The sequence below is a fragment of the Lithobates pipiens genome, unplaced genomic scaffold (genome assembly GCF_037356315.1).
Source record: "Lithobates pipiens isolate NorthernLeopardFrog02 unplaced genomic scaffold, aLitPip1_a1.2 Scaffold_18, whole genome shotgun sequence".
NCBI lineage: Eukaryota > Metazoa > Chordata > Amphibia > Anura > Ranidae > Lithobates > Lithobates pipiens.
In genome coordinates this window covers 564,750,285-564,774,792 of record NW_027507758.1, presented here as the reverse complement: position 1 = coordinate 564,774,792, position 24,508 = coordinate 564,750,285, and the positions used below count along the sequence as shown (strand labels likewise).

Below are 24,508 nucleotides of genomic sequence, written 5' to 3'. Positions count from 1 at the left end.
TTTAAAAAAAATGGCTGTGGTCCTGGAGCATTACCATAGCTGCTAATACCCCCAAATTTTACAGGGCTTATTATAGGGAAAAAAAAGTGACAGCGTACCAAAAGCATATTTTGGCCATTGGACATTCTGTGGTATTATGATCAAGAACATCAGCCAAAATAATTTAGCAAAGCTTAGATTTTTTTTTTTTCATTTGTATGTCAGTATAGTCCAGAATGCCTTGTAGAGGACACTAATCCATCTACATCAGACTCTACTCCCAAAGAAGCCTAATGCCCCTGCTACAGTCAGTCAGAAATATACACTTGGATTAATTTGGGTGGAAGTAAGTGGATGTTTGGGTCATGAACATCCGTGACAATGCAGGGAGGAAAAAAAAAACTATGCAGACAATTTTCTAGGTTGGAAATGTTTCTATGGATCAAACAGGGACAGTCATCAACTAAATGCCTGTGCTTCTAATAGGACCAACATTGGCCCCTGGAAAGCCTCAGTCTCCACATTTTCTAGACTTGTTCCTTTATGTATTTTCCACATACCACTTCAAACCATTTCACCAAAGTGCTGAAGTTTGGATTCTTCTTGTAGTTCTGGATGAGGGCAGATTGGACTCCTTTCCCCGCACACTCAATGTCCACCCTTGGCCTGTCCACCTGGGCAAGATTCACTCTCTTCAGATCTCTCAATCCCCAGAAGAGGATCTGTGGATAGACATGTTATAATCAATGTAGTTATAGATGAAACTATCATTTTTTTATTTATATATTTATATAGCATGGCCATCTTCTGCAGCACTGCATGAAGGGATATATAGGGAATATAATAATAACATTAAACATACATGAATAGAATTCTGATCACAAGAGCTTACAGTTGAATGAAAGATAAGGAAATCTTTCCAGCGGATGTTATACTGTGAATGTCATAGTGTAGTTGGCATTTTGTGAATCAGATTTTAATGCTGTAAGAAAGGCTAACTTATAAGGGAGGATTTCAAGTTTCTCTCAGTCCAATAGTAACATAAATTACATCAATTTTGGAATGAAAGATTGGTGGGCGAACTTATCTACACATTGCACCTAAAATATACTGTAAGCCCCCGTTCACACCGGTGCGACTTGCCATGCAATTTGACAGTACCAAATGGCACCACAAATTGCACTCCGTTCATATTGCCGTGACTCATGTCACAGCGATTATGAAAAAGATTTCTGCACTACTTTTTATTGACTTCCTTGCAACTTGCATGAACTTCTGTTAAATGAAGTTGTAAGCCACAATTAAAGTGGCAGTGCAAATCTCACTGATGTGCAGCTTTGAAATCGTACTGAAGTAGCACGATTTCAAAGCTGCACCAGTGTAAATGGGGGCCAATGCCATCTTTGATTGGACAAACCCTTTAAAAATGCAGATGCTGGTGAGTACATTCAAGCATACTTTCCTACTCCAAAGCAACCAGTCAAGTTTTTATTCTATTGTAGTTTACCATGTTTAAAATAGCAACCCTGGTGACATCAGTGAGAAGTTCTGACCAGAGGGGAAGACAGAAGCTGTTCAATAGGGGGAAGGCTCTTGGGAGGAGTGGATTGAATATCATTATTTCATTACAAGAAATCTTAACATACTGTACATTCTATATAATCATGCATTATGCAGTCCATACCTCGACTCTGTATTTACTGAGAACAGGTCGAATGCCCAATGGGACTGGAAGGATGGGTCCTCTCTCCATGTCTGTTGGTCCATCAATAGGTGGAAGATCAGATTTTCCAGATGGGCCAATCTTTAGGAGCAGAAAATCATTAATTCATCAAGGTATAAAAACAAACTCATAGTCAGCTGATATGCAAACCTATGGTCCACCTAACTAACTAAAACTCAAGCTAAAACTAAGCTCTTTCAGCATTATCAGGCAACACAAGCTGCTAAACCATACCTTCCGTTAAACTGTGTCCATCAATAAAGCTCCACTGTACCTTGCAGAAGTTACTATACAAATGTAGACTATGTGGAATTTAGTATTTGATGAGGCTTAGGCATACACTCCCCCCCCCCCCCCCCTCATTACAATACTCAGGTTTGAGAGTTTGGAGTGATGCCAAGACAAAGCAGTCATACTTCAGGCTTCTTGAAATGAGATTAGGTCACATCGAAATTATGATGGCTAGTCTGTGGAACAGCCAATGTTGGACTGTGTTTGTTAAGATTGGTAAATATTGCAGCTCTTATATTTCTTCCATTTTATTAACTATGCATGCCACTATAGGTTACCTTGTTTTGGGGTAGGCTACTTTTAAGTAACTGCAAGATGTAATATGCGATTTAGTAGAAATGTGAGTTATCAGGAAATTGTGGGTCTTGTGGTTCTTTGGTTTATGGTGGTTCCTCAGGCTGTCCACAGGTAAGCTACACTTTTGTGTTCACCCTAAGGCTATCATAAAGATTTACTAAATGTATTCAGATGTATTTTCTACTCCAAAGCAACCAATGTTTTATTTTACAAAGTTTGGAAATAGATTTATTCAGGTGAAGTGCAGTAACTAAATCGTTTTTTCTCTATCTACTCTGGCCATATGAAAGCTAAAATGTGATTTCCTTTATCTACGGCAGATGAAGTTAGTTTGAACATTATTCATGCTCTTTACCGCCTTTAAAAATCATCCTGACCATAGTGTTTATTTTCATACAATTTTTTTCCACTTGGTTAACAAATAGTGGTACCACTAGCTATAAAAGATTTTTTTAAAATATTGGCATGTTCTTGGCATTCATCCAGTTTGGCTATGCTTTAAGGTTGCATAGATTAAAAGCTCTATGCTGCAAATACACAGTTAAAATCCATATATGCAAATAATTAAAAATATTAAAGGATTTGTAATTCTGTTTAGCCAGTTTTGTTATCCTATCTTGTTATCGAACAGCACAATAAGTTCCTAGACCTTCCTGCAGACTACACTGCAGGTAAGCAACGATGTCTGGTCCAGCCAGGAGCCGACTTGACAGCCTGGTTTGCACACTTATCATCCAATATGATTTTAGGCAACAGGAAGTGTTCATATTATGTTGACTAGCGATTAATGGATAGGGAGACCGTTGAAAGTGGGTGAATGCCACTCCCTGTGACCCAACTTTCTTTTAAGTTATTTTCATTTTCAAATAACCTTCAACTTTTTCATATTTGCTCATGACTTTTCTTTTTTTAACATATCATTACGTTTAGCCTCATGTTAGAAAGCATTTGTGAAGTGACACAGTAACTCAAACACTTTCATGATTTAGTATTAGACTAGAAACTCCAGTCAGAGATTGGCTCATACCTGGAGTAGCTCGAAGGCTGCCAGAAGGTCCCCAGCGGTGGAGTTTCCACGGTATATCTGGTAATACTCAAGCTGCGGTGGGAACCTAGGTGCGCAGTATCCCTCATCAGCCATTTTCACCACTGGTTTGGCAAATGTCCGGCCCATGAAGTCCGCCTTTCCCTGAAAAATGGTGATATTGCAGTCAGGCCTAAATCAGTGGACAGGTCACATAGACCATGATCTAAAAAGGGGAAAACCTATTGGGGCCAGCAGGCTGGGCCTTCTTTCTTAAGCTGATTATAACATACTGTATATTTAGTTAGGCAACTCTTTACACATTTCATTAGACATAAATTATTTACCCAAATGGCCTGCATAGAGCCCTGACCTCAACCCTTCTGAACAACTTATGGATGCATTTCAGCACTCACTGTGAACCAGGTCTTCTGATCAAACATCAGTACCTCATCTCAGAAATTGTCTTTTGGCTGAATGGCAACTAAATTCTACAACAGAGTGAAAAGCTTGTATAGCCACAAAGGGAGGGAACCACCATATTAATCACCATGGTTTTGACATGGGATATCCAGAGAGATCATACAGTTATCACAAATGTTTGGCCATAAAGTGTATCACTGGCTGCAAACTGGCTACAAGCAAGGATGCAATGTACATCTCTTCTGGCCAATCTGTTTTTTATTAGCTCATCAAAGTTTTTATCTGCTGCCCTAAATTAGAAATTTGAACCTGTATGTATTGCTGTAATATAACTTACAATAGATGGATGGTCTTACCACAGTATCTTGATCATAGATCTCAATGACAATGATGGGAGGGTCATCACGCATTTCATTGGCCTCACCGTAAAGCTCCACATTGTCAAACACCAGCAACTGGTCCCATGTCGGGCACAGAGTCTCGTTCAGGACCTGAAATGTTGGATAAACAAAAAAAAAAAGATAAATACTCTACAAGTTATAGGACCGCATAAATAGCTGCAGATGGACACTGGTGGCAAGAAAAGCGCCCTGAGGTGATTCAGTTCGTATAGGTAGCGCTATACAAGTCATTCATTCATTCAATAATTTCTTGTAGACTAGAATATCACTTTAAAGGATATTTACAATCAAAACTGACGGTTCAGTGTTTGCTGGATACTGGAGTGTTAAACTAGTTGACTACTATTGAGTAGACTTCAGTAGTCTGTGTGAAAAGGGTTATTAGCTAATGTCATAAATATTTATTCTTTCAGCCAATTGGTGAGCAGTTTGCCCAGTTATGTAAGTTGGGGAAGTTGATAAATATTAGGAACAACCTTTTAGAGAGTTCTCTTGTCCTCTGGGATCCTGCCCAGTGGATGCGTGCTGATGTTGCCTAGGTCTTTATTCAGAGGAGATCTGTCTGAGAACTCTCCCCAGCTGGTGCAGCTGCACTTAAGAACTTTAAATACTGTGATCCACTGCAACTAAGACTGAAGGACCTGCAACTGCCCATATAGAAAAATTCAAGGTGAACTGGCTTATAGGAAGAACAGATGACCCGTAACGGCAGCTAGAATAGTTGAGCAGGCACCACAACCTTTACTTTGGTGGATCCTGTTGAGCCCAGCTACCCTATGTGTACATGGGGCCTGCAAGAAGGAAAGTGCTATAATGTCTTAAAACACAGAAGTTGCTATTCATTTGTGGCTGTGTTGGCTATTCTGTTTTTCAGTTATCTGTCCTGTTTAGTGCATTATTACCAAAAATTAACAAGATCTACTAAAGTGACTGGGGCCATCTAGTTTGCACCCATTACATGCCAAGGATCCAGCCCTGAGTGGAAGATGTGTAGAGCTACATTGGAGTAAGTGGACTGGGGCATTTTGAGTGTGCACCTATTACTTGAGGGCTATCTCACATAAGCATGGAGGTAATAGAATTACTTATACTAATTTTCTTTTATACAGTGCTCTATTTTTTACCAAATCAAAATACTAGAACACAAGGACAAGGATTCCCTTCAAAACAGGGAACTTAAGAGCAGGGATTTCAATATCATTATCCATAAAAGACAAATTAAAGTGCGGCATAATGAGCTAACCAGCCAGCAACTGCCAAAGGCGTAGTCTGGCTGAAAGAGAATTGTTCTCTTATTTGTAAAATAAATAAGTTAATATGCCAAGTGTATTGAACTGACCCAAGAAATCAGATTCTCCAACTCACCTCTGTGCACTGACTCTGGGTATTGAAGAAAACTCGAGCGAAGGGATCTGAAAGGCCACTGCTATCTGCTGCAAACAGGCTACGTGCTTGGTACATGTGTGCACGCAGCTGGAATACTTGTTTCTCTGGAAGACACAAAAGATAAGAGTCATCAAATTCCACATAGTTTCAAAATTTCATAAAATGTCATACAATTTCACAAGTTCCACATAATGACCCTTTTTTGACCCGAGAGAAGAAGGGACAGGAACAGTTTCACCAGGAAAAGAAGATACAGACAATAATAATAGCTCAAATGCCTTCCACTTTTTATTTAAAAATAAGTGTTTGGCTGTACTTTGTGTCCCCACTGGAGAGATTTCCCATCACTTCCTGTCCTGTCAGCAATCAAAGAAAATTTCTACAATGGAGTCATCAGAAAAAGGTTTTTCTGGAGCTGGGCTTCAAAAAGGGTTAGGAAGGGGTACTCTATGACAATTCCATGTAAGTCTCCAGTGAAACCTTCACAGACAGGCTGTATTAAGAGACGGCAATCTGAAATAGTTGTACTGGTTCTTACTTGTATAGCTGAGGCTGATAGGAGGGAAACATTGCAGGCCTGGCCCCTTTGCAGCTTTAATTTCCTCAAACCCACATGGAAGGCCACTCAAAAAGTCCTTCCTCTGCTTGTTCAGGCCCAGCCACATGTATACTTCCATCTTGGCCTGTACAGTCCAACCGGCAGGACCAAAACCTCGCTTTCCAGGCAACTGGGAGAGAAACATAAGGAGAAAGAGAAATTTATGTACATAGAGGCTCACACTCTCTCTTGTTACTGTATATATACAGGTGCACCTCAAACAATTAAAATATCATCAAAAAGTTTATTTCAGTAATTCACTTCAAAAAGTGAAACTCATATATAGATTAATTACACACATAGTGATATATTTCAAGCATTTCTTTCTTTTAATTTTGATGATTATGGCTTACAGCTGCTAAAACCCCAAAATTCAGTATTTCAGAAAATTTGAATATTATATAAGACCAATAAAAAAAAAGATTTTTAATACAGAAATATTGGCTTACTATGTCCATGTACAGTATAGCATGTACTATAGTAATACTTGGTTGGAGCTCCTTTTGCATGAATTACTGCATCAATGCAGCTTGGCATGGAGGGGATCAGCCTGTGGAACTGCTGAAGTGTTATGGAAGCCCAGGTTGCTTTGGTAGTGGCCTTCAGCTCGTCTCCATTGTTGGGTCTGGGGTCTCTCATCTTCCTCTTGACAATACCCCACAGATTCTCTATGGGGTTTAGGTCAGGTGAGTTTGCTGGCCAATCAAGCACAGTGATACCGTGATCATTAAACCAGGTATTGGAACTTTTGGCAGTGTGGGCAGGTTCCAAGTCTTGCTGGAAAATGAAATCAGCATTTCCAGAATGCTGGTCAGCAGTGGTTGATTATATCCATGAAATGTGTCGCCCATTGGAAATTTACATCTTGTGATATGAATGTTCTATTTGACTAGTAGTTGATTTTAATGGTTGTATTTTGATATTCTATAAATTATTTAAATCATAATGAAATATATACTGTTTTATTTATGTTTCTAATAAAGAATGAATACTTTATGTAAACATGAGGGGCATCCAAAGTCCCAGTGGTACTTTTTATTCACTTTTCTATCAGAGCTTACTAAGTTTCAAAGAGGTGCCGCTTAGCTGGTGCCTCTGTGACTGAAGTTGCCAACTTATTTGCAGTGTCGTGAGGTACAGTATCAAAGGTTATGACGGCATATACATGTAGCGCCAGCTCCGGAAGAGCATGCCCTATGCGTTTTTCAAAGTTAAGGTTACACCTGAACTGCAGTTTGGTTTGGGTACAATTGTCTAACTTTGGACTTCAGCATCAGTCTGACTGGACTATGAGATGTTCAACCTGACCACAGGGGGCACTGTCTCTTCTGGCAGGCATGGAACTATGGTCTGGTTGGGTTCTTAAGTTACTCTCTCTCTGAGCCCGCCCAGTGGGAGTGGCACTCTTGCTGTGCTTTCTGGGAGAGGGTATTTAAGATGCGGATGTCACGTGGTTCATGGTTCCGGTCCAGAAGGATGTACTGACTTCATGGTCCTGGTCCTCCTGACCAGCCCCCAGGATGGCTATGGCCTGGGGTGTGGGTCCACCCGATATTGTTGTCTCGGGGCTGGCTAGCCCGAGGCAAGGAAACTAAAGAAGGATTCTGAGGTGTTTGGGTGCCATCTCCAGTTTGGGAGAGACCCAGTGACTTCAAGCATTCCAGGGGAGGACTCCTCAGAAGAAGACCGCGTACGGGTTGGTTTATAAGTAAGAGCCTGGAAGGGCTGAAGTACCCAAGAGACTCCGGTCTCATGGATATCGCCAAGCTGGCTGAAAGATCCAGGTATCACACGAGTGTTCTACAAGTTTAGTTTTCCGAAGTGTTCTACAACAACGTCTGTGGCAGAGACTTATCTTGTATGTTCTACAACAACGTCTGTGGCATAGACATGTTCTTGAGTAAGCACCTTGTTGGCTGCTAGGCCTTGTGAGAGAGGGACTGTCCAACCTGAGTGAACATCCAGTTGCGAATGGCTATTCTCTGGATGCAGTCAAAGTAAGCAAGTTCTTCAATATTGACTTTGACACTAAAGAGTACCTAAACTTCTTTCTAACCCTCTGTTCATTGTCTACGCTTTTGCAAATAAAATCCATTTAAGTGGATCTGTTGTCAGTCTCTCAAGTTACTGGGCCATCTACCACAGGACACCCCTAGACGTGAAGTGAGGAGGAAGAAGGTAACGGTAAGTCCAAATCTAACCAGCAGCTCCTTCGGGGGTTAGTGCTACATACAGTTTCCAGGAAAATGTCATCTGATAAGTATAGGTGCAGTCATCATAGTCAACTGACTGAAAGAGCCAAAGGACATGCAGGATTGAGACCCAGAATAAGAAAACAACTGCTGCAAAAGTGACTGCGGAGCTCAATCTCAGTCTTCCAAAACCTCTGTCAATGAGAACTATGAGGGGGGAACTCCATAAGCAAAACATTCATGGACGGCTGCAATTGCAAAACCACTAGTGACCAATAATAATGCTCAGAATTTGAGAGAGTGGTGCAACACCCATAAATTGTGGATTATCGATCAATAGAAGACTGTAATATGGTCTGATGAATCCAGCTTCACACTGTTCCACCAGCGGACATGTTCATGTGTGACGAACACTGTCTCAAGCTTACAACCAGGACTGTCTTGTGCCAATGGTAAAGCATGGTGGTGGCTCAATCATGGTTTGGGCAGCCATATCTTGGCATTCTGCAAGTCCCATCATCACCTTGAAAAGAAGAGTCACTGCCAGTGACTATGTACACATGTTGGTCGATCATCTGACCTCCAAGGTGTAGACATTAGGGGTTATTTACAAAAGGCAAATCCACTTTGCACTACAAGTGCAAACTACAAGTGCAAAGTGCACTTGAAATTGCACGGAAAGTGCACTTGGAAGTGCAGTCGTTGTAAATCTGAGGGGTAGATCTGAAATGTGGGGAATCTCTGCTGATTTTATCATCCAATCATGTGCAAGCTAAAGTTCTGTTTTTTATTTTCCTTGCATGTCCCCCTTGGATCTACAGCGACTGCACTTCCAAGTGCACTTTCAGTGCAATTTTAAGTGTACTTTGCACTTGTAGTTTGCACTTGTAGTGCAAAGTGGATTCACCTTTCGTAAATAACCCCCATTGCTTCGCTAAAACAGCGCCATTTAGACCATAATGCTCCAATTCACACAGCAGGTGTTAACAAATCATGGTTTGACAAGCATGCAGACAAAGTCTTGCACCTTCTCTGGGCGTTACAGTCGCTAGACCTCAATATCATAGAGCCACTATGGTCAATTTTGGAGAACAAGGTTTAGGCTTGTTTTCCAACCCCCACATCTCTGTGTGAACTGAAGCTATTTTTGCATAAAGAGTGGTATCATATTTCATTATCCACCATCCAAGATTTATTTATTTATTTTTTAAAGGTTTTTATTGAATTTTTCACAATAAAAAAAGGTACTGATAACAGGGTTACAGAGTCAGTTTGAAGAAATCAGGATTGTACAATAAAGCAATAGTATGAATTACTTGTACATTGTAAGAAAGCAAACTCATAACTTTTGTACTTGAACACAATAAGCATAGTTATATGCATCTAGATGGTAAACTGTAATTATGGGGGTGAGGGGGGGGTAATGTATATGGGTGGGAGCCCATTATTTCCAAAGTTGCTATAATGCCAGGGATATCTGGTATGCTATGAAGCAAAAGGGCAAAAACCAGCTGTGTAACGACAAGCCAGAACAGGCCTTCCCATTATCCATTCACCCCAATCGGGAGCTATCTGTGAACGGGCGGGGGCCACTGAATTGTAGAAGACAGTCGGCTCATACATGGCTTGTCTGTAGAGAGGTAGTAGCCCCTATGTGATGGAGTTGCTTCTCAAAACCGGGAAATGGTGATATGACTTTTGCACGTCTTGATGGTGTAATACCCCGTGCCAGATGGGTGGTGAAATTCCTAAACTTGGAATCCCAGAGTGAGAAGGCTGATTGGTCAATGGTGGTAAGTAGGGTGAGCGAGGCAGGGGGGTAATAAGGGGGATAAGAATGACGGATTGCCTGTGTGATCCAGCTTGGGTCTGACTATCCTTCCAAGTAGAAGAGTTCAGGTATTTGTCTGGGGGATGTTAGAGCCTATGGGGAGTCGATAATGTGTCCAGCCGGCCCATGTGGTTTGGAATTTTGTCAAGTTTTCTTTGGCTTGGTGGATGAGTTTTTCCATTTCTGCTATTTTGTCTACCCGGTTGATCCATTTGGAGACTGTAGATGGGTCAGTGTTTCCCCAATGAATCGGTATACATTGGGTGGCGGCATTTATAAGATGTAAGGTGAATGATTTTCTATATGACAACAGAGATAGGGATGTGTGGTGGAGTAAGTATTGTGCTGGGTTGAATTCTGGGGTGTAGGTCGTGATTTTAATGATCAATGCATGAATTTCCTTCCAGAAAGGCTGTATTAGTGGGCACTCCCACCAAATATGGAGTAACGAGTCATGAGCGGCACTGCAGTGCGGCAGTGGGGGGATGCTAGGAAAGTACTTGTGTATTTTATCGGGTGTGTTATACCATCTGGAGTAGAGTTTGTATCTGTTTTCCTGTGCCGAGATGTTCATATATGCGTTCCCAGTCTTCTTTGGAGATGTCAATGGCTAATTCCATTTCCCACTGTCGGTTTATCTTTGTGTTTGAGTTGTCTTCAGAAAAAAGTAACACATATATCACTGAGATTTATATTTGTAAATTTCCAGGAGAATTCAGGCCATCTTGAATGCCAAAGGCGGTCCTAAAGCATATTAGGTAACAATTTCGTTCTTTTACCTGGTATTTGTCCAATTATGGAAACATAATCTTTGGTGCCCTAATAATTGTCAAGCTTCTGCTCATAATAGGAACAATATTGATGGGATGTAGACTGGTCCAGATATATTTGCCCATCCACAGATTCCTGCTGTTCAGTTACCATTGCTAAAGAAAACACATTTTTATCAAGGTCACTGTTTCATAGGTCTTAACTTTTTATTATATCCAGCTCTTAATTCATGGAAAAAAAGTAACTTACCACTTGCAAGATAAGGACAAGATACTAAAGTTCTAAAAGGCTGGGCCACACAGTAGCTTAGTTGTTGGCCCTTCTATCTTGCAATAAGTGGGTTCCTTGGTTCAAATCTGTACACTAGTAGAACTTTAAATTAAGATTCTATCATTAAGATTTTTTTAAAGAAAATCTTTCATTGAATGTTTTTGAAAGCAGTTCAAGATTTCATTTGCTTTTCAAATTTGAAATGAATGGACCAAACGAAAACAGCATACACTGTTAAAAATTCATACATTTGAGAAAAATTTTCCATCCTGCTCCTTCGAGTTATTTTATCACTGCAGTTGAAAATGATTGGTGATTTCACCCCACTAATGAGAAAACAAATGTTCTTTCAACATTGAAAAATGCCAAAAAAATTGCCAAAAATAGCACATACCCAGCTTTGAACTGTAAGCTCCATGACAGACTGATGTTAAAAGAACAATATGTAAAGCGCTGGGAAAATGATTGAAGCTATATAAGTGCATGTAATTAATAAATATGGCTTAAAATGGCTAACAGGTTTGCTTTCTGGAAAAAAAAAAAAGGTCATATGTGTGTGATTATTTGTATTTTGCTGTTATCGTTATTTATTTCAATGCTTTTCACCAATTTTATTTTTTCACTTTTAACATCACAACGTTAACATTTTGCATATACAGGAAAAAATATTGGCGGTGATACCAGGAAATGTGCGCTATAACAAAAAGAAATGATTCTGCTGATCTTTATAATTAGCCTCCCTATGTCACCCCCGCTCCTGGGAGATTCAGCACTGCATTGTAATGAGAGCTGGGTGACACTTGTAGCTGTCCTGATAAATGTCTTCTCATCATAACAGGAATTCATTCTGTCATAATATCTATTACGGGTATAACAAAGTAATTGTGTTACACAGAAGGTATATGAGAAGCTGAGTCAGGGCGTTCAGATAGTAATAACCCGCTCCATTACCCGCTCTAATAGACGGCATATATCAGGGCTCAGTGCACTCACATATTGATACCCACACTGTTCTGTCTACAAGTCTACCAGATACAGTGTTATACATTTGAGGAAGGGCAGACTAACTTTACACAGACAGAAAATTGCCAACACCCAGCCAGCAGCTTCACATTAATGGATTAACCACTTGACCTCCAGAAGGCATGACCAGGCCATTTTTTGCGATACGGCATTGCGTTACTTTAACTGACAATTGCGCGGTTGTGCGACACTGTACCCAAATAAAATGTATGTCCTTTTTTTCCCACAAATAAAGTTTTCTTTTGGTGGTATTTGATCACCTCTGTGCTATAAACAAAAAAAGCCCGAAATTTTTCAAAAAACATAACAATATTTTTTACTTTCTGCTATAACACAAATCCCATAAAAATGTAAAAAATCGAATTTCTTCATTAAATTAGACCAATATGTATTCTGCTACATATTTTTGGTAAAAAAAAAAGTCCCAATAAGTGTATATTGATTGGTTTACGCACAAAAGTTATAGCGGCTACAAACTATGGGATATACAGTTGTGCTCATAAGTTTACATACCCTGGCAGAATTTATAATTTCTTCGCCATTTTTCAGAGAATATGAATGATAACACAAAAACATTTCTTCCACTCATGGTTAGTGTTTTGCTGAAGCCATTTACCGTATATACTCGAGTATAAGCCGAGATTTTCAGCCTCTTTTTTGAGGCTGAAAGTGCCCCCCTCGGCTTATACTCGAGTCATCGCTGTCTGCCCGCTCGATCAGCGTGTCGAGCAGACAGACAGCGGCCATTCTATGATTCAAAAGCCGCGCCTCCGGCTCCGCCTTCGCCTGTGATAGGCGGAACACTGAATTTCCCAGCAGCCTGTGTTCCGCCTATCACGGACGTCGTATCATCCTCGTACTACGGACGAGGATGATACGACGTCCGTGATAGGCGGAACACAGGCTGCTGGGAAATTCAGTGTTCCGCCTATCACAGGCGAAGGAGGAGGCGCGGCTTTTGAATTTTACAATGGCCGCCGACGAAGAGGGCACGGGACGGAGGCAAGGCAAGGCAAGGCACGGCACGGGACGGGACGGGACGGGACGGGACGAAGGCAAGGCACGACACGGGACGGAGGCTCGGGACAAAGGCTCGGGACACAGGTAGGCTGGACACACACACACACACACACACACACACACACACACACACACACACACACACACACACACACACACACACACACGGATGGATGGATGGATGGAGACACACACACACACAGGGATGGATGGATGGATGGATGGAGACACACACACACAGGGATGGATGGATGGATGGATGGAGACACACACACACATGGATGGATGGATGGATGGAGACACACACACACAGGGATGGATGGATGGATGGACACACACACACACAGGGATGGATGGACGGACACACAGGGATGGACGGACACACAGGGATGGACGGACACACAGGGATGGACGGACACACACACAGGGATGGACAGGCATGTCTCACCCTCGGCTTATACACGAGTCAATAAGTTTGCCAGTTTTTTTGGGGGTAAATTGGGGGCCTCGGCTTATATTCGGGTCGGCCTATACTCGAGTATATACGGTATTATCGATCAACTGTGTCTACTCTTTTTTAATCATAATGACAACAGAAACTACCCAAATGACCCTGATCAAAAGTCTTAATACCGTGTATTGCCCCTTTAACATCAACGACAGCATGAAGTCTTTTATGGTATTTGTGGATGAGGCTCTTTATCCTCTCAGATGGTAAAGCTGCCCATTCCTCTTGGGAAAAAGCCTCCAGTTCCTGTAAATTCTTGGGCTTTCTTGAATGAACTGCACGTTTGGGATCTCCCCACAGTGGCTCCGATGATATTGAGGTCAGGAGACTGAGATGGCCACTCCAGAACCTTTACTTTATTTCACTGTAGCCAATAACAGGTCGACTTGGCCTTGTGTTTTGGATCATTATCATGTTGGAATGTCCAAGTACATCCCATGTACAGCTTCCTGGCTGATGAATCCAAATTTTCCTCCAGTATTTTTTGATAACATGCTGCATTCATCTTGCCATCATCTTTGACCAAATTTTCTGTGCCTTTGTAGCTCACACATCCCCAAAACATCAGAGATCCACCTCTGTGTTTCACAGTAGGAATGGTGTACCTTTCGTCATAGGCCTTGTTGACTCCTCTCCAAATATAGTGTTTATGGTTGTGGGCAAAAAGAAAAATTTTGGTCTCATCACTCCAAATGACTTTATGCCTGAAGGTTTGAGGCTTGTCTCTGTGCTGTTTGGCGTATTTTAAATAGGATACTTTGTGGCATTTGCGTAGTAATGTCTTTCTTCTGGTGAATCGGCCATGCAGCCCCTCCTTCTTCAAGTTCCTCCATATTGTGCATCTTGAAACAGCCACACCACATGTTTTCAGAGAGTCCTGTATTTCACCTGAAGTTATTTGTAGGATTTTATTTGCATCCTGAACAATTTTCCTGGCAGTTGTGGCTGAAATTTTAGTTGGTCTACCTGACCGTGGTTTGGTTTCAACAGAACCCCTTATTTTCCACTTCTTGATTAGAATTTGAACACTGCTGATTGGCATTCTCAATTCTTTGGATATCTTTTTATATCTCTTTCCTGTTTTATACAGTTCAACTACCTTTTCCCACAGATCCTTTTACCTTTCCCCATGACTCAGAATCCAGAAACATCAGTGCAGCACTGGATAAAAGATGCAAGGGTCTGTCAGGAGTCGAGAAACTCATTGACCTTTTATACACACACACTGTTTACAAGCAAACAGATCACAGATGTGGATGGTTACTTTTAATAGCCATTCAAACTCCTTTGTGTCAACTTATGTCGATGTTATCAGGCCAAAATCACCAGGATATGTAAACTTTTGATCAGGATCATTTGAGTAGTTTCTGTTGTTATTATGATTTAAAAAGAGTAAAAACAGTTGATTAATAATAAATGGCTTCAGCCAAACACTAACCATGAGAGAAAGAAAGAAATGTTTTTGTGTTATCATTCATATTCTCTGAAAAAAGGCCAAGAAATCATAAATTCTGCCAGGAAATGTAAACTTATGAGCACAACTGTATTCATGGAATTTGTATTCATTTATTCATTTTTTACTATGGCAGCGATCAGCAGCTTATAGCGGGACTGGAATATTGCAGCGGACAAATTGGACACTTACTGACACATTTTGGGGACCAAAATGCTAAAAATAGGCACTGTCACTGTACTAATGACACTGGCTAGGAAGTGGTTAACATCAGGGGCAATCAAAGGGTTAATGGTGTGCCTAGCCAGTGCATGTGTACTGTGTGAGAGGTGCTTTTGCTAGGGTAAGGTATTGATCCATGTCTCTGCTTTGCAGGAACACAGGATCAGTGCCTTCCCTACTAACAGAATGGCGATCTGCCTAATGATCAGCAGGTCCTGGAGGACATGGAGTCTGCGGTACCCGCAGATCAACTCCTGCTCCCCAGACCCAGAAGTGCAGGATCATGTACTAGGTATATGATCCTGTGCAGAAGAGTCGCCTTACCACTGTATATGTAGGTTAAATAGTCAGCAAGCAGTTAAAGAGTTAGAGCAATTTTTCTAGCTGTACTTCAGGCAAAAAAACTGCCATGTAATTTTATTCCTCAATGGCCATCAATCCACTTTGTGTGCACCAAATGCCTTTTCAAATCCAGATATTACTTTGTTTGTGTAGTGCATCATCACTCTGCTGTACATAGCCTGTGCAAAGATCAGAGCTATGGGAGGGGCCTGACAAGGTCCACCCATTAAAGGCTGCCTGCAGAGAACTACAGGAGGGGGCGGAGACAAGACCAGTCACCCTGCACAAGGAGAGAGAGCAGCAGTGAATGGTCTTTATTACAGCAAGCTCCTGCACAGAGGTAAAGATTACTGCACAGATCTGGAAGAAATACACAAAACACATCAAGAGTCAAGGAAGAATACATGTGACAATTGGATTTAGACAATATTTACTTATCCCAGAGTTTAGCTTTCTTACAACAGACATGACAGCTTCATGTAATGTAACTAATTTCCTTTTAAAAGGCAACTGTGTCTTGTAACAAGGCAGTCTTCCTCAACTTCTCGTGTACTTCATGACATTTAATTTAAAGCCAAACTCTTCAAATACCTTAAGGAAGACAGCCTTGACTTTCCCACAATCCTTTCCAGTCTCCTCGTCCACAATGGAGTACAAGATATCCTTTGATGGTATGCGGGCATAGGCGATACGCTTGTTATTACTCATCATCCAGATGAAGACATCCGGGATACTGTACTGGGGCTGGGTGGAAGTAATAAGAATCAAGGATTAATTCATAGAGGAGCATCCAAATAGAACCTAAAACTGTGTCTATGGACAAAACTGTAGAATGAAAGTATTTATATTATATAATCACATCATAAAAATCTGACATTTAATGGATCGACTTGGGTACTATCAGCCTTCCCATGCCTGGTTTGAATCTCAGCTGGTCCCTGCTGAACCTGGTCGAGATTCAAACCGTCTATGGCCAACTTTAGATTGAAGAACATAAAGGGGTCTATTTTTAAAAAAACAGGAACAGGCATTCACCCAGCCCTCACGAATGTTGACTGTATTTTGCCTAATACAGTTATTTCTCTGATCATCAGCTCCATCTAGTAGCCATGATGCTGTATTTTTCCTGACTGAGGCCACTAGATGGAACTGAGGATCCTAGGAAATCACCAGTCAGAGCTGGGTGAATACCTGTGACTTTTGTCCAGTGAATGTTTTAAAAGTAGATCCCAAAGTGTTGGGGGCAGTAAAGGATAGTGGAACTGGTCCAAAATTTGCTTTGGGGCCCATGGGTCTGTAGCTACACCAGAGACTGAATATTAGCTTTTAGAATGGTTCATTTCAGATAAGGGCTAGGACTTCACACAGTTCTTGGCACTGCATTTGAAGATATACAAACAACTTTGATAACTTTGTGTCCATGAGAAGGTTCCTTGAATGAGATGTGGGTTCTGAAATCATAGAACAGCTCTCTATTGTGTTAGAAGAACTGCAGCCAAACCTTTCTAATTTTGAACAGAATAGGGAAGGTGCAGAATCTCTTTTAGGTTTTTATTGCTCTTTATTGCTCTATTGTCTTTGTCTCCTTTGGGTACATCCATACAATCAGTCCCGATGGTCATTGTCATGGAGGAGAGCATGAGGGGAAATCTATAATATTACATGATCACTCTGACCCCCATTTTTCCCAGTGGGGACAGCACTAAAAAAACAGACAAAGGTTCTAGTTCTTTCCCCAACTCTGTTTGAAACCAAAAAACAGCAGAACTTCCACTTAAAAATGTATTTAAACCCAAGAATAAAAATGTAATATATTGCTGCTTACCAGTCCTTTGATGTGATCACAGCACAACTTTCTATTTTTAAGACTTTTTCTTCATTGTCACCCAGGCTGACCTACCGTATCTATAGAGGAGCAGAGTTGTAACCCTAGGCTGACCTACTATATCTGTAGAGGACCAGCATTGTCACCTCAGGCTGACCTTCTATATCTATAGAGGAGTAACGTTATCACCCAGACTGACTTACTATATCTATAGAGGAGAACTGTTGTCACCCTAGGCTGACCTACTATATATATAGTGGAGCAATGTTGTCACTGAAGGCAAGGAGTCTCAAACCGGTGGCCCCCCAGCTGTTGCAGAACTACAAGTTCCATCATGCCTCAGCAGCCTGTGGGAGTCCTGCTTGTAACTGCCAGCCTTTCAATGCCTCATGGGACTTGGAGTTTCCCAACAGCTGGAGGGTCACCAGTTTGACACCTGTGCTCTAGGCTGACCTACCATATCTATAGCGGAGCAGCGTTGTAACCTTAGGCTGACCTTCCATATCTATTGAGGAGCAGCATTGTCACCACAGGCTGACCTACTACAGTATATCTATAGAGAAGCACTGTTGTCACCCTTGGCTGACCTACTATATCTATAGTGGAGCCACGTTGTCACTGTAGGCTGACCTACCATATCTACTGAGGACCAGCATTGCCACCCCAGGCTGACCTACTATATCTATAAAGGAGCACTGTTGTCAACCTAGGCTGACCTCCTATAATGTCTCTAAAGAGGAGCAAGGTTGTCACTCTAGGCTGACCTACCATATCTATAGAGGATCAGCATTGTAACCTTAGGCTGACCTACCACATCTATTGAGGAGCAACATTGTCATCCCAGGCTGACCTCCTACATCTATAAAGGAGTAACACTGAAACCCAGATTGACCTACCATATCTATAGAGGAGCACTGTTGTCACCATAGGCTGACCTACTATATCTATAGAGGAGCAGCATTGTCACCCAGTATGACCTACCATATCTATAGAGGAGCAACATTGTCATGCAGGCTGACCTACCATATCTATAGAGGAGCAACATTGTAACCCCAGGCTGACCTATTATATCTATAGAGGAACAGGCAGTGTTGTATCTCCACGCTGACCTACTATATCTATAGAGGAGCAGCGTTGTCACCCAGGCTGACCTACTATATATATAGAGGAGCAGCATTGTAACTCTAGGCTGACCTACTATATCTATAGAGGAGTAGCATTGTCACTCTAGGCTGGCCTACTATATCTATAGAGGAGCAGTATTGTAAACCTAGGCTGACCTACTATATCTATAGAGAATCAGCACTGTCGCTCTAGGCTGGCCTACTATATCTATAGAGAAGCAGCATTGTTACTCTAGGCTGGCCTACTATATCTAAAGCAGAGCAACATTGTCACTCTAGGCTGACCTACCATATCTATAGAGGATCAGCATTGTAACCCTAGGTTGACCTATTATATATATAGAGGAGCAACGTTGTCACTCTAGGCTGACCTACCATATCTATAGAGGATCAGCATTGTAACCCCATGCTGCCCTAACATATTTACACAGGAGCAGCACGATCACCCCAGGCTGACCTTCTCTAGATATAGAGGAGCATTTTAGTCACCCAGGCTGACCTCTTGATTTGGATTGCAAACATCTCTCCCATCTCTCCCTTCTCCTCCACATGAGGGAGGTGTTTTATAGTTTACAGAAGAAATCTGATAACATTGTCTGATATTTCAGTTGAGTACATGAAAAGTTATTAGGACATTGCATTTCTGTGAGCATCAGAAAATATTTTCTGTATTTGCAGAAAATGTTCTTAGCCTAAAAAAATATAAAATGAGTGCAGCCACCACATCTATAAATTGGTAAGCTGCAATATATGACATGCATGCTCTTGGGTTTAGATATTCTTTAAATATGAGGCTAATGCTCACACTGTTTTTCTATCCCCCAACAACCATGTATCCTATGGGGTCTTTTTATAAAACATTTGTTGCACAAATGTCAGAAGCATGTAAAGAAATGTGACTGTAAATTTTGTGAGAGATTGCTTGTATCTTCAGCTCCATTTAGTGGCCAAAATCTGGGAGAGTTTTCTGCCAGTAAATACCTTATACAGGCCACTTCTTCTTTCTTGTCTGGTCATTAGGCTAAGCTTATGACATCATGCACAGCTCTCTCTCTCACTCTCATGAGAGTTTGCCAGGAAGGGAGGGGGGATGAGTCGTAAGAGGGCCAATGAAAGCTTCAGAGCTGGAGGTGTGCCTCTGTGTGTCTGTGTAAATCCAGGAAGTGGACAGGCAGCAGCTTCAGCTGCCCACAGTTATAATGGATGCAGCCAGACTCAGTGGAGGGAGGTTTCTGCAGCATATTTGGCAAGTACAGAATCACAGTATATATATATATATATATATATATACATATACATATACATATATATATATATATATATATATATATATATAAAAATAATATGTAAAGTGGTTGGAGGGAAGCTTCAGAATGGCAAAAATGTTTTCATTATAAATTATGTGAGCAGACTGCAGTTCTTTAATGAAAAAACGATACCACATTTTGGCCAACAGATAGAGCTGAAGATACAAGCATTATTCTCTAACAAAAATGACGGTCACATTTAATTAAGCATGCAAGAGTGCTTCTGATATTTGTGCAACAAATGTTATAAAAAAATAGCCTCCTATGTGTGCAGTAAAGTGATGTATGACGTAGCTCACCTCATCAGCCAGAAATCGCAGTTTGTGCAGGAAGTTCTGGACCAACTTCAGTTTATCTCTTACAGTGTTCTTCTTCACCTGAGACCTCATTGTCTTGGCCTGGGTCCCCATGTTCTCCTGCAGGGATGGAGGCAGAGCAAGGACACACATTGCATATGCAGCATTGGCACAGAAAGAATGAAATTCTATAGTTTAAACCCACAATAGTAAAATCAGTGTGTATATGCAGTAAAGCATGCTTATTATTCTCACTGTGGAACCTAAGGGGTTAATCCTATCCATGGTGTCCTGTCTTTTCTGTTCCTCCCCTTCTTCCACTGTCCTCAATCCATCTCCTGATAGCACAGAGCCTTGGGAGCACTCTGCACATGCTCAGTTTGGTGTGTATTGGAAAGGGGCGTTTTTTTCAGCAGGGGGGTGTCATCAGCACAGGGCCAATCAGCACTGTCCAGACAGAGGGTCAGGGGTCATGCAGCCTCATCGGACAGTCAGAGGAGAATGAAAACTCCTACTACAAGCTTTAACCAGACACTGATAGACGTCACAATATATACTGCTGGTGAGAAAAGGTATTTAGTAGTTTATAACTACTATAATAATTGCATTCTATGTTCTATGTACTGTGGGAGATCAGATATAGTGAATGCAGGGTCCTGGAATTAGTAACACTTTAAGGTCAACTTGAAAAGAATAGAAGACAACAGCAAATCAGTCAACATCCTACTCTACTGATCTGACCTCTGTAGTATAAACTTTGATTGGCCAATGGATGTTAGTGCACTTTTTTGTCATCTTTCCCCTTTATCTTGCCTAATTAAATGAGAAATGAAAGCTGTGCCAGGACTTACTAGTTCTCGCATACAGGATTTTAACCGTTCGCGGTCCAGTTTAGTCCGGCCATTTGTATTCTGATCCTTGTTGGCCAATGTGACGAAGCGACTGCAAAAGAAAGTTAAAAAACAACTGAATGTCCCTGCATGACAATCTAAAAAGTACAAAATCCAGGTACTATGGGATGCACAAAAAACTTCCTTTACCTCCCCTGACTGAGCCAAATCCTCCATCACTGTGTCTCATATGCTCCCCCTTCCCAGGCACTGCAGCTCACAGTGGGAGGGCTTCAGCCACAGAGGCAGTGCTGCCAATCCACAAATCAGTGGACAGGACTGGGTGTGGCCAGGTGCTGATTGACAGGCTTGTGACTCAGCAGTGACAATGCTGACAGCCAGGCTTGGCTGTGGGAAAACACTTTTTAGCTCCGGAGAATAATTTTGCCCTTAATCATCACTGAGCACTTAAAGGCACTTGAAACTACTTATGTGAATGAAGTTGTACTTTCACATTTGTTAATGAACTTTGGTTCTTTTTACACATTTTTTAATGTGTCATTCACATTCATCACTGAGCACTTGAAATTAATGAAGAATTGTTTTTTATAACAATTGATATGTTTACTGATTTAGGATGTATATTTATCTGAAATACATTTTTTAAAATCTATTATTTGTTATTTAAGCACTTAAAGGAGCATGTGCACCTTTTCTTTATGTACTTTATTTTATTCTGGCATTCAGGATTTATCAGGTGCAGCAGCCTAAGCGCAAGATTTATTTTATTTTAATATTTTGACAAGAAAAGACGAGCCAAAAGAAGTTGATGAGTCTTTTAGGTGCAAATACACCAAACCACCTCATTGATATACACTCACCAGACACTTTATTAGGTACACCTGTTCAATTGCTTGGTAACATAAATGGCTTATCAGCCAATCACATGGCAGCAACTGAATGCAATTAGGCATCTAGACGTGGAGAAGACGGCTTGTTGAAGTTCAAACCGAGCATCAGAATGGTGAAGAAAGGGCATTTAACCTCCCTGGCGGTACGATTATTTCGGATTTTAGGTGCTGAAAGCGGTAAAATTATTTTGCATGGAAATTTGCCGTTTTATATTTTAGACCTGTAATTCTTAGGAATAACTCACTTAAATCTGTCCAAACCAGAGTCTAGTAGACATCCCGGGTATGATAAAGTTTGAAAAACTAAATCATAAATTATAATAAATTAAATAGTTATATTGTTGTGCCTAAATTACGAAAGGGTATATGGTATCCTCATTCATTTACTTAATCATTTAATGTTTTACTTTTATATATATAATTTTATTAACTTTTTGGTAAAATATTTTCTACTTCTGATTATTGTTTTGTAGCTGATTCTTATAACCTCCCGTGTCCGCCCCAAAGGGTGGTCAAAGCCTGGTTGGCGGGGACTGCCCTAACTCCAAGTGTTCTGCGATTTGATGTTTCCATGGTGGTGAGCTGCCTATTCTCTAACCCTTTCTGTAAAACAATACACCAAATACTTTGAATTATGCTAATTTTGTTAATATTGTTAAATTTGGTTATGATAATTTTTTGACGTGGTATGTTCGATTTCAGACAAACAAGGTCTCCTGAAGAAGCGACAGAAAAGTCGCGAAACTAGTAGAAAACAAAGACCGAATTGGACACTAAATATCGTCGTAACACATTTTTGTCTATGTTACAACTATATTATGTATTCATTGAAACTTTATGTTTATATGTTTTTTCTTTTTCTTTAAAAAACCTTTTATATTTCTATTTAATAACAAACATTTATATTTTTATATAATTTGGTATCAAGACAGTCCGTCACTTTATTGGGCGATATTAAGGTAAATCATGGTTATGGTGTTCCATGTATGGACCCTTTTTTCTCCCACAATTCCCATAATAAATTAAATAGCTATAAATAATTATACCAAATAATAATATAATAATAATAAAAATTATTCAATAATGTAATCAAATCAAAAACACTGAAATTTTCTCAGTTGCAGAATTGTCACTGTCATTACTTTTCAGTATTTGATGACGGATCTCCCCACAAATCACTATCGCTCAATTCTGCGAGTGATTCTAATTTATTATCATTTTTTTCTAGCTGGTCTAAAACCACTTTTGATGTAAAGGGACGGTTTTGGTTGCTATGGACAATCTCCAGTTTCCAGGCAGAAAGAACAGTTTTTATAATATAAAACTACATGCAGGGCACTGGAGAAACCACTAGGGACAAAAAAGGGGTGAAATAATTACATACAGTAATGTAATCTGTAAGATTACAGTGTACCGTATGAATCTGGTGCCGTTCTTCATCCCCTAGCATCGCAATGCTTGCAGGGAATGGAGCTCGGCTCCGTGATGAATCGAGCGGAAGACTGCGTGGAGGACAACCCAGGGGATCCAGGGGACAAGGTAAGTAAGCTCTTCCTGGATCCTGCGATGCAATCTCGAGTCTGGCTCGGGGTTACCACTTCTGGTTCTGAAATTCCACCCCGAGCCAATAATACTGCTAAGGAGGTTAAGTGACTTTGAACGTGGCATGTTTGTTGGTGCCACACGGACTGGTCTGACTATTTCAAAAACTGCTGACCTACTGGGATTTTCACACATAACCATCTCTCGGGTTTACAGAGAATGGTTCGAAAAAGAGAAAACATCCAGTGAGCGGCAGTAACTCAAATAACCACGTGTTATAATCAAGGTATGCAGAATACCGTCTCTGAATGCACAAAACCCATTGAACCTGGAAGCAGATGAGCTTCAGCAGCAGAAGACCACACTGGGTTCCACTTTGGTTAGCTAAGAACTGGAAACTGAAGCTACAATACACACAGGCTCACCAAAATTGGAAAATAGAAGATTGTAAAAACGTTGCCTGGTCTGATGAGTCTCGATTTCAGATGCTACATTCAGATGGTAGGATCACAAAGAATGAAGGCAGTTCTAAGGGCAAAAGGGGGCTCAACTCAGTAATAGCAAGGTCTACCTAATAAAGTGGCTGGTGCCTGTATATATTGGCACAGAAACCAGAGATGCCATCTATAATTGCACCTGCTGGAAAATTTGCTGAGCCAAAAGTGCAGATGACATACTCCCAACTGTCTCTTTTTTGGAAAGCCAGGCAAATCTGTTAATATATATACCTACAGGCTTGTTCACTCGGAAAAGTATTATACAATTAATGAGTCAAAATCGCTTTGATTCCAAACTGTATAATTCTTAGCAAATCAGGCAGATCTGCAACAAATAAAAAAAAAAAATTCTGATCCACAAAATCTGCTGATTCGGCCATCCTTCATTAGCTAGAAAAATGTATTGGCAAAATAAAGCAAAC

The 24,508-nt window shown here is 40.8% G+C and overlaps 1 protein-coding gene across 18 annotated transcripts in view; it reads right to left on the bottom strand.

Moving 5' to 3' along the window:
* OTOF (otoferlin) overlaps nt 1-24,508 on the bottom strand; it is a 529,099-nt gene that overhangs the window by 87,581 nt on the left and 417,010 nt on the right. For all 18 annotated transcript variants that reach the window (XR_013276955.1, XM_077488986.1, XM_077488987.1 and 15 more), the window contains 9 exons: nt 21,158-21,248; nt 20,310-20,426; nt 16,346-16,498; nt 6,063-6,252; nt 5,504-5,628; nt 4,094-4,228; nt 3,318-3,479; nt 1,664-1,783; nt 540-701 (listed from right to left, as the gene is read on the bottom strand). Coding sequence is in view for 17 of the 18 variants with exons in the window: in XM_077488986.1 (XP_077345112.1) it covers nt 540-701; nt 1,664-1,783; nt 3,318-3,479; nt 4,094-4,228; nt 5,504-5,628; nt 6,063-6,252; nt 16,346-16,498; nt 20,310-20,426; nt 21,158-21,248 (1,255 nt within the window). In the remaining variant the exon portion in view is untranslated. The remainder of the gene's footprint in view (nt 1-539; nt 702-1,663; nt 1,784-3,317; nt 3,480-4,093; nt 4,229-5,503; nt 5,629-6,062; nt 6,253-16,345; nt 16,499-20,309; nt 20,427-21,157; nt 21,249-24,508) is intronic.